Consider the following 14734-nt stretch of genomic DNA (forward strand, 5'->3'; position numbering starts at 1 on the left):
TTGTTCAATGTGAGAACAAGTTCAGCCAGGCGGAGGAGGGTCGTGGTGGATGGGGACTGGTCGGGCCTCTGTTCGAGGAAGAAGCGGAGCGCCCTCAGGCCATCCGGGTGGGGGATGGAGGTGTAGAGGGATTGTACGTCCATGGTGAAAAGGAAGCGGTTGGGGCCAGGAAACTGGAAACTGTTAAAGTGGCGGAGGGCGTCCGAAGAGTCGCGGATGTAGGTGGGAAGAGACTGGACAAGGGGAGAAAAGATAGAGTCAAGATAGGAAGAGATAAGTTCCGTAGGGCAAGAACAGGCTGAAACGATGGGTCTACCAGGACAGTCCTGTTTGTGGATCTTGGGAAGGAGGTAGAAGCGGGTTGTGCGGAGATTCAGTTGCTCTCCCACGTCCCCTCCCTTCTTGTGGGGAGGTACTTGCTCCTTGCTCAGCACTTCCTCGCTCCCTGGTACCTCCCCCTGAGGGCCCATCTGAGACAAGGGTCTCTGCATTACCTCCTTTCACGTATTTCTCTAAAATCTTCTGGTACAAATAACAAATTCTTTCTTCTTCCTGCTTCTGAAAATAAGATGCTGCAATCTTTCTGCGTATGCGGATCGCATAAGCATCCAACACTGCCATGAGATAAGCAATAATGTACATGCCACTGATAAAAAAAATTACCTGGGTGTCTGGAGGAACTGGCTTCTTCACACAGTCAGCGGGTACCAGCTTATAATTCCAGGGGAGTTTTTCGTTAACGTTCACGAATTTATCGAATTTGGCATGCTCTGGATTAATGTCGGCAACTCCAATTTTCTTTGCAAAATTAATAATTTCAGCTGTAGCTTCCTTCATTTTTTCCATAACCAAGTTATTTGATTGTATCTGAAAGAGAAAAATTGAAATTCTTTTATAAGCTGCATCTAAATGTGAGTCACTCTATATACATGCAGATTTAAACTTTAGGAGGACCTGGTGGTGGGTGGGAGGTAAGTGCGCTCCAGCCATACCTGTGTAAAGGCAAATAAATGAGGGTCTTTGTCTCTGCCATATATACAGAGACAGAAAAATAGATGGGGGGGGGGGTCTTTTGAAATCTGTGCTTTGACAACTACATTTGGGTGTCCCTAGAGGAAGGTGCTGGTGCATTTGCCATGTAATAGAACCATCAAGGTGGGGGAATCTCAGCACTGGGAGGCAAAGCGTTTGTTCATAGAATTATAGAATAGTACAACACAGAAGGAGGCCATTCAGCCCATCGCGTCTGCGCCGTTTCTTTCGAAGAGCAATCCAATTCATCCCACTCCCCCGCTCTTTCCCCAGATCCCTGCAATTTTTTCTCCTTCAAGTATTTATCCAATTCCCTTTTGAAGACTACTATTGAATCTGTATCCACCACCCTATCAGGCCGTGCATTCCCAATCCTAACCGCTCATTGCATAAAGAAATTTTTTCTCATGTCACACCTGGTTCTTTTGCCAATCACCTTAAATCTGTGCCCTCTGGTTATCGACCCTTCAGCCAGTGGTAACAGTTTCTATCAAAACCCTTCATGATTTTAAACACCTCAATCAAATCTCCTCTTAGCCTTCTCTGATTGTACCAGCGTCAGTGTCAAGCATTTTCAGGTAAGGTGCAGCACAGGCAGGTGCAGGATAGCTAAGGGATCCAAGGAAACTTTTAGCTGTGTAACATATAGATGGAGTGCTAAAGACAAAACAGGTGAGACTGATTCTCACACTCTTAAATCATCAGCCCCGACAAGGGCATCGCTGGGATCCAGATGCAGGATCTCCTGTTCACTTGGCAGGTGTTTTAACCAGCTACTCCAGGACCTGAGCATATAGATTAGGCTGACTCTCCAGTGCGAAGCTGAAGGAGGGCTGCATTGTTGGAGGTGGCACCCCTTGGTTGAGACGTTATGCTGAGGTCCCATTTACCAGTTTCAGTGGTCCAGAATGATGTTAAAGATAGCAGTGTTCGAAGAAGACCCACGGTGTCCAATAGTCTTTCTTCAGCCAAATGCTACCAAAAACAGATGAACTAATCATTAATCTTAATACTGCTTGTGTGCATCAAGCATTTGTGGGTTAGGTACTGCAGTCAGGCGCAGAATAACAAGAAGGATCCAAGTAAAACATAGATGGAGCTGTCACGTTCGCCTACATAACCATCAGTTTTCATTGTAAAGTGCTTTGAAATGTTTCTGGGTGTTAAGATGCTATACCAAGGCAAAGCTTTCTTTCTCATTAGCAAAGGTGATAGGGAGCAACATTTGGCTGATATTACTGACCATTTACTGAAGGTTAATTCAAACCTGCTATCGCCAAGGCTAGTCAAGAATTAGGAGGCATTTGGAAGATATTTTATTATAAGCTGAAAGTGGTTACTTTAGTACATAAGAACATAAGAAATAGGAGCATTAGCAGGCCATTCGATCCCTCGAGCCTGCTCCGCCATTCAACATGATCATGGCTGATCTGATCTTGGCCTCAACTCCACTTTCCTGCCTGTTCCCCATAACCCTTGACTCCCCTGTAGTTCAAATATCTGTCTCTCTCCGCCTTGAATATATTCAGTGACTCCGCCTCCACAGCTCTCTGGGGTAGAGAATTTCAAAGATTCACGATCCTCTGAGAGAAGAAATTCCTTCTCATCTCTGTCTTAAATGGGCGACCCCTTATCCTGAAACTATGCCCCCTAGTTCTAGATACCCCCACAAGGGGAAACATCCTCTCAGCATCTACCCTGTCAAGTCCCCTCAGAATCTTATGTTTCAATAACATCACCTCTCATTCTTCTAAACTCCAATGAGTATAGGCCCAACCTGCTCAACCTTTCCTTATAAGACAACCCCTTCATCTCAGGAATCAATCTAGTGAACCTTCTCTGAACTGCCTCCAATGCAAGTATATCCCTCCTTAAATAAGGAGACCAAAACTGTACGCTGTACTCCAAGTGTGGTCTCACCAACGCCCTGTACAGTTGTAGCAAGACTTCCCTACTTATATACTCCACCCCCCTTACAATAAAGGCCTCTTGTAATTCTGTTGGTGCAGTTTCAACTTACCAGATATTTGACTTTAAGGGTCACAGATACACCTGGAGTATTCTCTGTCCATTCTGTTAAGCTGCTAGTGAGGTGGAAGATGCCGTAATCTGCTACTATAACAATTGCAGACAGTACTAAGTATACAGTGATCATTGCCATACGTATCAGACACTTCTTCTTTTCTTTTTGAGACAGTTTTAGTCCTGTCGTTTTTGTTAACTTTCCAGCGGCAGCCAGAAACTCGGAACAATCGGTGGGACTGCGCTTGGCCAGTTTGTCCAGCTTCCTCGTAAGGTATCTATTGTCAAAATCTAGATCTGTCAGGTAACGTGTGAGGTACCAGAGTGATGCCGCAATCAGATACATTAAGAGAATGCCAGCAAGACCTCTGTTAAGCAACAATGTGGTTCGATCCAGCCACACTTGTACACCGTGAAAGTCTTCGTTTATCCGCTGCCTGACACTTGTCAAAATAATTCTAATATGTTCGTAGTTTATTTCTGGATCAAAGTCTGGCATTTTTAAACCTGCAAGTTTAAAGATATTCTCAAGGCTGCTTTTTTCCCAGTAAGACATTGCTTGAGACACTAATTGGGTAGAGTTTAAGATATCTTCTGTTGCACTCCACATAATGCACTGGGAAATTTCCAGCATCATCTTGATATTTCGGACAATGTTTGGGATGACATTTGCTGCAATGAGTAAGCAGCAACCAGATATAAGCATCTTTCGACCCTGTTTGGTGCCCAATGTTGGTATTACCAGGGTAAATACACACCGGACAGGATGCACCAGAAACACAAGCAGTAGCACAATGGAGGTAAGGGTGCCTGCGGTTATACCAGACATGTCCTCTTTGTATTGGAGTGTGTGTGTCATCCAATGATACAAAAGACCCCCAGCAGCACCAGCAATACTCAAACAGAACAGAAACAGGATGAAAAGCTCTTTAACATTGCTTGGGGTGGGCTTGGAATAGATGGACCAAGCACAACTCAACTGGTGTTGTACACCGACCGACCATGTGCGCAAAGTTTTGGCGAGGTTTGAACAGGCAGACATCTTGAAGACTCTGCAAGGAGAAGGAGAAAAACAAAAATTATTTCTGGTTATATTTGGGTGTTATTATATACTAGGTATTGGCCTTACAGTACTGTAACAAATATTTGGGTTTGAATGGAATCAGAACTGTCAGCTGTGGCCCCAGTGGGTAGCACTCTCGCCTCTGAATCAGATGGTTGTGGGTTCCAGTCCCACTCCAGAAACTTGAGCACAAAATCTAGGCTAACACTTCAGTGCAGTACTGGGGATTGCTGCACTGTCGGAGGTGCCGTCTTTTGGATGAGACGTTAAACCAAGGACCCCCCTCCCTTCTCAGGTGGATGTAAAAGATCCTACAACACTATTTCGAAGACAACCAGGGGTGTTCTCTCTCCTGGCCAATAGTTATCCCTCAACCAAAATCATTAAAAGAGATTATCTGCTCATTATCTCTTTGCTGTTTGTGGGATCTTACAGTGCATAAATTGGCTGTCACGTTTCCTACATTACAACAGGGACACTCTAAAAGTACTTAATTGGCTGTAAAGTGCTTTGCGGTGTCCTGAGGTTGTGAAAGGCACATTATAAATGCAAGTCTTTCTTTTCTTTCACATATATTGTAGCTTGAAAACAACACTGATTTGTTTTAAATCAAAATCATATACAAGATTTAGTGTAGTGTGACGTAATAAAACTCACTACGCACTTGGTTTGAGTATAAAGCAAGGCTTTAATCAACTTGTTTCAGAACATGGAGGTCTAGTTGTACTTCACTAGTTCCTTGTCTTACAAAATGTCCCTGGCAAGCTGGGGTCCACGCCCGAGTATTTATACTCCTTGGACGGCGCCACCAGCTGGCCGTCCAGCGTTATTTCATAAGTAGTTTCTTGATGATGAGATTTATAACATGGTGTACTTTTGTTGAAGGTTTTAGTATTTGGAAATCCAGGTGAGGAATCTAATGGTGTGCAGGAACTGAGTTTGAAAGAATATGCATGATTGTCTGGGAGCAAATTGGATATTCTGCATATCTGTTTATATTGGACTCACTGAATGCCTGCAAGCTGCATTGCATATTTGCCCACATATGTGTCAATGTTAGCCTTCTAACAGCAGTCACTTCATTTCAAAGAAATTCATTGTATGTGAAGTACTTTGAGATGTTTTTGAAAGATGTGTTAAGGAGCTATATAAATGCAAGGTGTCAGCCTTGGCTCAATGATGGCACTCTTGCCTTTGAGCTCAAAGGTTGTGGATTCAAGTCCCTCACCAGAGATTTGAGCACATAATCTAGGCTGACACTTCAGTGCAGTACTGAGGGAGCGCAACACCGTTGGACATGCCGTCTTTCAGATGAGACATTAGGTGGACGTAAAAGATCCCATGGCACTATTTGAAGAAGAGCAGGGGGAGTTCTCCCCAGAGTCCTGGCCAATATTTATCCCTCAACCAACATCACTAAAACAGACTACCTGATCTGTGCAACCTTGCAGTGCACAAATTGGCTGCTGCGCTTCCTAGATTACAACAGTGGCTATACTTCAAAAAAGTACTTCATTGGTTGTAAAGTGCTTTGGGATGTCCAGAGGTCGTGAAAGGTGCTACAGAAATGCAACTTCTTTTATATGTGTGTCTGAATTGTATAGGTTAGAAAGTATGAACGTTTAATTCAATCATATGACACTCCTATATTTGCTATTTCAGTAGAGCTATTAACCTTCCATTAAATTAACAGATAGAAGACTTTTCTATGATCTATGCTCAGCGTTCATTGACTAATATCACACACAATAATTCCTCGGCTTATTTTTAAAGTGCACTGTGTGCTTATCTATGCAATCTATATAGGTACAATTGCCTAAGCCTGCACTTGTCTATGTTATATGTATATCTGTACTGTTTGTATTATAAATATTTCTGAGCGAAACGTGCTTCTGCAGTGCATCCCTCCTCCTAAGCCATTAATAAATATCTGCCAATTAACCCATTTTTAATCCTTAAGGTGCAACATGAAATAAAAATGATTATTCAACAGAGTCTAAAAAGCATTTCCTACATACCGGTCTCTCTCCAAATGGTAAGGGCAGGCAATGGCTTGCCTCTTGTGAGCAGGAGCAGTATATGCTTGATGGGTATCATCTTATCAGATGTAAAATGTATTTATTTCTCCAAGTGGAAGTAAAACTGAATTATTTTTAGCAGAAAAATTTCCCTTTGCTATCTTCAGCTTCTCAGTCTCGAGCAGTGATCACAGATAATGGATTGATCAAACCACATAATTTAAATCAAATGCAAATGTTGTCATATCGTATGCTTGTATCCCTACTCCTTGAAGCGTTGTTCCAAAGGTGGAAATTCGAGCTGGTGTATAGTCTCACGGGTGGCAGCCCTTCCCTGGTTCCTCACTCATCATTGAGGCTCAGTGATGAGTGTTGGCAGGCTATTTGACTGTGGGGGCTATGACGGCCGAGCTCGATTCTGACCTCACCCCATGCACGTATATGTACTCTTTCTGGCAGGGGCCACTGGATAGTGATGAGGAGCAGGTACATTGGCTGATTTCCCCCTCCCCTTTTCCCTAATGTAGGGGATCTGAGATCAATTGCATTGTGCTAATTCTACCTCGACTGAGATCAGCCAATCAACACAGACTAAAGATTGAAACCTGGTGTGCATGGCTCAGTTCTGCAGTCAGTAGAGTTTTCATCAGCTGACTTATTTCTGCTAAGGTGGAGCCAAGACCAAAATGTCCAATTGCTGTTAAGTAAACACATTGGTTTAAGTGAATCAGAGGTTGGGCAGGGAGTTTTGCAAATTAGAATATATTTGTCAGTTTCAGGCTGCTACTCAGATGCATCCAACCATTTAAGATTGTTTTTGCATCTATAACGGTGTGTCATTTCTGTGCATGCGAGATGTTGTGCATTTGTGAGGCTCCACTGCGCAGAGTGTTGCTAGACACAGTTGGGGGGCAGAACTGGGGCGGCAATGTGATAGCCTGATCTCCAAACTCCACTTGTGTCTAACAAGGTTTCCCGATTCCCACCCCCTCCTATAATCTCTATCTATCTATAATACATTAAAAACCATACAACAATACGTTATGCATTAAGCGCCACATGTCACCTGTGGTCTAATGCAACTTTCTGTATCACACTTCATGCTGGAGCCAGAATATTTGCATCTTCTTAATTGACCAACCCACAAACAAAGCCAGGGCTCTCAACTGTGGCCTGAACTGTAACTGATCCAATAAATCTTTGAATGCAGTGCAATTACACCTTGTAGCCTATGTGTCAACAACAGCATAATGATGTTTTCCATTATATAATGGGGCTGATTTTTCACTGATTTATGCCCTAGGAATTCTTATATCCTGGATAAAAATCAGAGGAAAAGAAAGACCTGTAGCAACAGATGACTTTCCGCTCCTGCTTTTGGGTGCAGACCTCTGCCAGAGGATGGGCCTGTGCTTGGCCTTGCCCTAAACCTGAACCTTTCTCTAGTTTCTCCCCCAACTGCTCTCATGTCCTCTCTGGGCTTATCTTGTCCACGTTAGCCACTTTCTGCTCCCTTGGCCCCAATCCCACTAAACTGCTGACCACCCAATTTTCCTTCCTGGCTCCCATGCTAGCTGACATTGTAAATAGTTCCCTCACCTCAGGGACTGGCCAACCTCCCTTTCAAAACCAGTCTCATCAAATTTCTCCCCTCTGTCCTTGTCCCCATGTCCAATCTCCTTTTCCTCTCCATAGCCCTTGAACGTGTTGTCACCTCCCAAATCCATGCCCAGCTTTCCTGCAACTTCACGTTTGAATCTCTCCAATTAGGTTTCTGAAACCGTCTAACCAAAGTCACAAATGGCATTCTGTGTGATTATGACCATGGTGCATTATCCATCTTTGTTCTCCTCAACATCTCTGAAGCCGTTGACACGGTCGAGCACACTATCCTCCTCTGTTGTCCAGCTTAATGGGACTGCCCTTCCTTGATTCCATTCCTACCTATCCACTCGTAGCCAGAACATCTCCAACATTAGCTTCCTTCCCACCCATGCACGATTACCTCTGGAGTCCCCCAAGGATCTGTTCTTGGTCTGGTCCTCGTCCTCATCTACATTATGCCTCTTGGTGACATCATTAGCAAACATGGGGTCAGCTTCTACATGTACACTGATGAGACCCAGGTGTAACCCTCTTGACCCTGACTCTGAGTTGTTCGACTGCTCGTCTGACTTGTAGTCTCAGATAAGCTGCAATTTTCTCCAAGTAAACATTGGGGAGACCGAAGCCATTGCCTCTGTACCCTTGCTACCAATTCCACCCCCCTCCCTGGCCATTATTCCCAACCTCGACATCTTATTCAACCCTGAGCTGAATGCCGACCCTATATCCTCTCCATCACAAGACTGTCTACATTTACCTCCATAATATTGCCTGCCACCGCTCCTACCTCAGTCCATCTGCAGCTGAAACTCTCAACCATGACTTTGTCATCTCCAAACTCGACTATTCCAATGCTCTTCTGGCTGGCATCCAATCCTCCACCCTACGTAAACTTTGGCTCATCCAAAACTCAGCTGCACCCATCCTGTCCTGCACCAGGTCCCGCTCACTCATCACCTCTGCGGGCACTGACCTACATCAGCTCCCAGTCCCTCAACACCTGAAGTTTAAAATTCTCATCTTCATGTTTGAATCCATTCATGGCCTCACCCCTCCCTATCTCTAACCTCCTACAACCTCTCACCCCAAACTCTCTCTTCCTCCGATTCTGGCCTCTTGTGCATCCTCCCTTCCCCATGTCCCATCATTGGAGGTTGTGCCTTCAGCCGCCTGGACCTCACACTCTGGAATTACTTCTCTAACCCCCTCCACCTCTCCATAGCCGTTTCCTTTAAGACCCTCTTGAAAACTCACCTCTGACTAAGATTTCGGACTCATGTCTGAATATCTCTCCATTTTGTTTGATTATACCTCTCCAAAGCACCTTGGGATGTTTTTCATATTAAAGGCACTATATAAATGCATGTTGTTATGGGGAAACTTCTAACTTACGCAGATGACCGGACCCTGGAAATATAGGCAGGAGTACACTATGGCCGGGATCTTACCTGAAGAGATGCGTTGGGGGCGGGACTGCTGCCTTTCGGGTTCTAGTCCCGCCCCCAGCGACATCTGATGCACAGACGCTATTTTGCGTCAATTGGCCTTGTTAAGCCCACCCTGCTGAGAAAGCCAGTGTCAGATGACGTCAGTTGATGACATGTCATCTGCCGGTTTTCTTAAAGGGGCCACCACCATTTCTTTTTGACAAATTATTTTTTTCAGTGTTTGACAGCATTGAGGCGCTGCAAACACTGACAATCACTGTACAAAGGTGAGCCCTTGCACCCAGGCTCCCCACTGACTCTCTCCTTGGGCTAAAACAGATGGCAGCTGCAGGTGAGGTTACAGAAACGATCTGTCACTGGTGAGAGAGGTTCTCCCAATGAGGTGGGACTACACAAACACTTCAAAGCTTGTCACGTACAGAAAATTCTAAACACATTAAAAATGACTTTCCCACCATTTTCTTACCTCTGCAACTCACCAGTGTCCCATTGGATCCTTCACACCACTTCTGCAACTGTCATCTATACACAATCATTACAGTAGACCCACAGCACACCACACTTACCCTGGCAGGGTTTCCCGACTTCGGAAAGCCCGCAGTAGAAGTGTCAAAATTGGAAAAAGCCTCTTAACTGCCTGTTAACTACCTGTTAACAAGCAGTTAAGTGGCTATAATCCTCTTCCTGCCGCTAGGAGTCAGGTCCCTGTGCAAATCGGGGTCCTGAATCCCGGGAAGATTGATTGGAGGTGGGTTGGAAGCAGGTTCGAGACCCGCTGCCAATCTTTTTGATTTTACCAGCAGTCCCGCCTCCTGAGCGCCGGCAAAATCGCCCCCTCTATGTACAAGGAGAAGGGGGGAAAACATAGGAACAGGAGTAGGCCATTCATCCCATCGAGCCTGATCCACCATTCAATCAGATCATGGCTGATCTGTACCTCAAATCCATTTACCTGCCTTTGATCCATAGTCCTTGATACCCTTAACTAAGAAAAATCTATCAATGTCAGTCTTGAAAATTTCAATTGACCCAGCATCCACAGCCTTTAGGGAAGAGTCCTATATTTCCACTACCCGTTGTGTGGATAAAGTGCTTCCTGATTTCACTCCTGAATGGCCCATTTGTATAATGTTCCCATCCTTATAAAGCCACAGCACCAGAGGAGTTTGCCAGTATAGTATAGCGTGCATCCATCACACACCAGCTGCCACACTTTTTGTTACAGATCAAAACTATCTTTAATGAAGAGTAAGAAAGCCAATCATTGACCAGAAGTCTGAAATTCACAAGCAATTACAATTGTCCTCTGATTGCCCTCATGGGGTTACAAGCAACTACAATTATCTGGATTTGTCTATTTAGACCACTTCCCCGCAGGGAGTATCACAGTAGTGGTCTTAAAAAAAACAAATCAGGTTGGCAACTATCCATCACAATCATACTCCAGAACCCAGACTAACCGTGAGCAATGCCACAGGAGATCAACTAGTAGTTTTTAGAAAAACTTTTTTATTTCAAAGGACATGATGTGTGCTTGTTGTTTGCTGAGTTTAGTAAATGTCATCATTTGGATTGGATATCAGAAGCTGTTCACCTCTGCCTCTGCCTCTTACCACCCCACCATTATTACCAGATGCAGGTACAGTTCTAATCCTTACTAGTCCTAGTGTACACAGATCCAATCCTGATCCAGTTAACACACTAAGGGGGGAAAAAAAAGCACCTAGCGCCCGGGCGCGGCGCCGCTAACACCTCTAGTGAAATTCAGTGGGAGGTTAGCGGCGGCGGTAACCGGTAGCACCCCGCGGCACTGTGCCTCCGACGATGACGTCATTGCCGTGCGCAGCGCCCCACTCATGCCCCGGCCACAAACTTCGGTCGTGCCCCCGACCTACCACTGGACGATATGTCCGACAGGGTTAGGGTGGCGTTTATGTGGCCGCGGCGGCACTAATTAAAGAGCAGGTGCCGGGCGGCCCCCTCCCCCTTCTTCATGCGGGGTGTCGGCCGTGATTGGCCAGCCCAGCACACCTCTTGAATGCCGGGCTCTTTTGCCAGCACCCCACTCCCCGGTGGTCCAGCAGGGTCCCGGTGCACGCTGCGCTAGGCCCCTCCCCTTTAATCAGGGGAGGGAGGTCTGCATTATCATGGCATTACGTGCCGACGTGTGTGGCGCCACTGCACGTAGCACCGCGATATTGTATGGGAGCGCCCCAAGAGGGAGGGGGAGCGCTTCCAGTAGTGCCCCGCCTCCTGCTTGGGGTGCTACCACTCAATATTATGGTGCAGGGGCGCTAACTTTTTCGGAGCGCTACTTTTAGCGCCCCAGTGAAGTTAGTGCCCCAAAGGGGGCGTGACTGAATTTTTCTCTCTAAGTGTTAATAAGAAACTGGAATAGACTCTATCAAATAGCACAGGCAATCAACAGAAGCATTAAATAGATGAAACCACAGCTTGATAAACTATTAATCATTAAATAGCAGGATTATACCAGAGCAAATGCTCTGGACTTACAATTATATTTATAGACATAAAAAAGAAAACTTATACAAATGATTAGCACAAAATTGTGATACCAAAACAAACCTTGATAGTTTCATATGTAAATGATAGCAGTCATTATGGCAAATGTGGTAATAGGCCTGGGCAATACTTTACCGAATTCTTCTTTATTGAGAAACCAACAGAAGGGTCAAGGCTCATAGAGCAGTATGGTATCGAGGTTACAAAGAGTAACAATGAAGGTAAGTCAGGAAAAATACTTATTAGCTGATGCCAAGCCTGGGTTTTAGAAGGCTGAAGCTTGCAGGAGGGAGCAGTGGCAGGAAAAGGCAGGGAGTTTCCTAGTTTAATGACCTGGAAAGTGTTGGTGAGATTAGGAGACTGTGTTATAGTAAATATCACCAGGTCCACACTGCTGCTGGGACCTTCCGTGCAGCCATTTTCTGCTATGAGTTTGGCTTGCGCGTGAGGTTATGTGTATAATTTCTATTAATAATTAAATTACCCTTTTCTTTATTCTGATATAATTTTATATGAAGTAAATGACTGTTTCCTTCAACCGTGACCTGTAGCAATCGGAGCTGATGCTAGAGTAATCTGTAACACTGGAGGGCGCTGTCACCTTAGAAATCTGAATAAACACCAGTATTGTTGCACCCACCACTCTGACAGCGCACAAATCATGAAGATCGGAGACCAGTGTTTAAAAAAAAAAGTTAGTACAGAAATACTCAAGGCTCAGTCCCACATTCCCATCACCCTGCCCTCTCCAAGCTCCACTGGCTCCCCTGTGCTCCACTGTGTTGATTTAGAAATTCTTGTTTCTTGTTTTCAAATCCCTCCATGGCCTCACCTTAGAAAGAAAGACTTGCATTTATATAGCACCTTTCACGACCTCCAGATGTCCCAAAGTGCTTTACAGCCAATGAAGTACTTTTTGAAGTGTAGTCACTGTTGTAATGTAGGAAACGCGACAGCCAATTTGTGCACAGCAAGCTCCCACGAACAGCACTGTGATAATGACCAGATAATCTGTTTTTAGTGATGTTGGTTGAGAGATAAATATTGGCCAGGACACCGGGGATAACTCCCCCGCTCTTCTTTGGATCTTTTACATCCATCTGAGAGAGCGGACGGGGCCTCGGTTTAACGTCTCATTCGAAAGACGGCACCTCCGACAGTGCAGCACTCCCTCAGCACTGCACTGGAGCGTCAGCCTAGATTTTTGTGCTCAGGTCTCTGGAGTTAGACTTGAACCCACAGCCTGAGACTGAGGTGAGGGTGCTACCCACTGACCTGCTCCTGCCTTACATCTCTGCATGCGCCCTCCACTCCTCCAAGTTCTCCTTCCCCCATGCTCCTTGTGCTCCTCTAACTCCAGACTTCTGCTCCCCCCCTTTGCTCCCTATTCTTCGATGCCTGGTCACTTTAGCAACTCCTGCCCTCGGGAATTCTCTACCTCTGCCTTGTCGTCTCCTTCCGTCAGACACTGCTTACAAAACCCTCCTCTCTCCAGTCCCCATCCTTTCTTCCTCATGCTTGATTTCCAAGGGTATCCCTTTCCTCCTCATTGTAAAATGTTCAGAGAAGTCTTTCTGCATGTAAGCAGCGCAATATAAATGCAAGTTGGAGAGAATGGGAGGGAAAAAGGCTAGAGAAGTAAAGTTTGTAAAAATTACATTTTTAGCATGTGAATTTCCACTTGTCCGGTTCCACCAGCAGAAATAATGTGGAGCCAGCTGTAAGCACGTCCAGATGGGAAGGGCCAGACCCCATCTCAAATTATGGAAACAGTGTCAGTTACATACACAGGGCAGATACATCAGAGACTCCTCAAAAAGTAGTAATTGTATCCTAGAATTGGGAGACAACATTTTTATGTGTTTATATGACATTCCTCTGTCCAAAGTAGAAGTGTGAACTCTCCCTGAAAAACTGTGGATAGAGAAATGTTATATGAACACATTAAGCATTCGTCTGCTAAAATGGTCAACAATGATTTCTAAGCTTTAATGGTTAAATTTTCAAATACTTAGTCTAGGTGTTTTCCATATTGAAGCACATCTCTGAGTTCAAAATTTATTTAAGAGATCTGCTAGATCTTGCACTGTATCAGCTGCGTATAAGTCAACACTAACACCTAACAATCCACCAACCTATAGCAGAACCATACAGAGCACGGCCGTTTGTGTGCTGCTGCCACGGACTTTGAGTCTGGGATAGGCAGGAACCCAGGGGGTGTATTTGAAATGATTCTCAGGCAGAAAACTTGCTGCATGATTGGGAAATTGCTGTGCTATTTTAAAGGACTGTAAAATGGAAATGGTACTTTCCAAAATCTTTTATATTGCAAGTGAATTTGACAAGTCCTCAGTTTTGTAAAACCTCTTTTAAGTGAGTTGTGGATCAGGTTTCTCACTACCCCCCAATCTCCTGAGGGCACAGGAGTGTCAATCCTGAAGGAATCACACTTGGCACTAAACCTGTCAAACAAGAGATCCAGGAAATAGCATATTCTAATACTCGGTCTGTGTCTTCAAATATCAACAGACACCTCAATTCATTTGCAAAGAATCTGCTAAAGAAGAAAGAAAGACTTGCATTTATATAGCGCCTTTCATGACTTCAGGATGTAGGATGTCCTAAAGCACTTTACAGCTTTTTGAAATAAAAACAGAAATGCTGGAAATACTCAGCAGGTCAGCCAGCATCTGTAGAGAGAGAAACAGAGTTAACGTTTCAGGTCGATGACCCTTCACTTTTTGAAGTGTAGTCACTGTTGTAATGTAGGAAAAGTGGCAGCTAATTTGTACACAGCAAGCTCCCACAAACAGCACTGTGATAATGTCCAGATAATCTGTTGGTCGAGGGATTAATATTGGCCAGGACACCAGGGAGCGCTCCCTGCTCTTCTTCGGAATAGCGCCATGGGATCTTTTCCATCCACCCGAGAGGGCAGACGGGTTAATGGCTCATCTGAAAGATGGTACTATCCGACAGTGCAGCACTCCCTCAGAGCGGGACTGAAGTGTCATAATGGATTA

The 14734-nt window shown here is 44.9% G+C and overlaps 1 protein-coding gene across 1 annotated transcript; it reads right to left on the bottom strand.

The window, feature by feature from the left end:
• Positions 1 to 203: 203 nt before the first annotated feature.
• On the bottom strand, positions 204 to 7862 carry ocstamp (osteoclast stimulatory transmembrane protein). Its single transcript, XM_086004295.1, has 3 exons — positions 7735 to 7862; positions 3053 to 4106; positions 204 to 867 (listed from the first exon to the last, which is right to left on the bottom strand). The coding sequence occupies exons 1-3, from the start codon at positions 7860 to 7862 to the stop codon at positions 313 to 315; spliced, it is 1737 nt and encodes a 578-aa protein (XP_085860421.1). The 3' UTR covers positions 204 to 312.
• Positions 7863 to 14734: the final 6872 nt, after the last annotated feature.

Source organism: Somniosus microcephalus, chromosome 13 (assembly GCF_052327205.1).
Source record: "Somniosus microcephalus isolate GS21.2 chromosome 13, FLI_Smic_1.0, whole genome shotgun sequence".
Classification (NCBI taxonomy): Eukaryota; Metazoa; Chordata; class Chondrichthyes; order Squaliformes; family Somniosidae; genus Somniosus; species Somniosus microcephalus.

What these genes read in the sequence shown, in the direction of transcription:
- ocstamp (XM_086004295.1), bottom strand. Translation starts at nt 7,862, where the DNA reads ATGGATTTGGGAGGTGACAACACGTTCAAGGGCTATGGAGAGGAAAAG. An exon ending in GAGGTTGGCCAGTCCCTGAG is followed by an intron (nt 4,107 to 7,734) that starts GTGAGGGAACTA and finishes TTCTCCTTGCAG; the next exon opens with AGTCTTCAAGATGTCTGCCT. An exon ending in CCCTTAAAGTCAAATATCTG is followed by an intron (nt 868 to 3,052) that starts GTAAGTTGAAAC and finishes TTTCTCTTTCAG; the next exon opens with ATACAATCAAATAACTTGGT.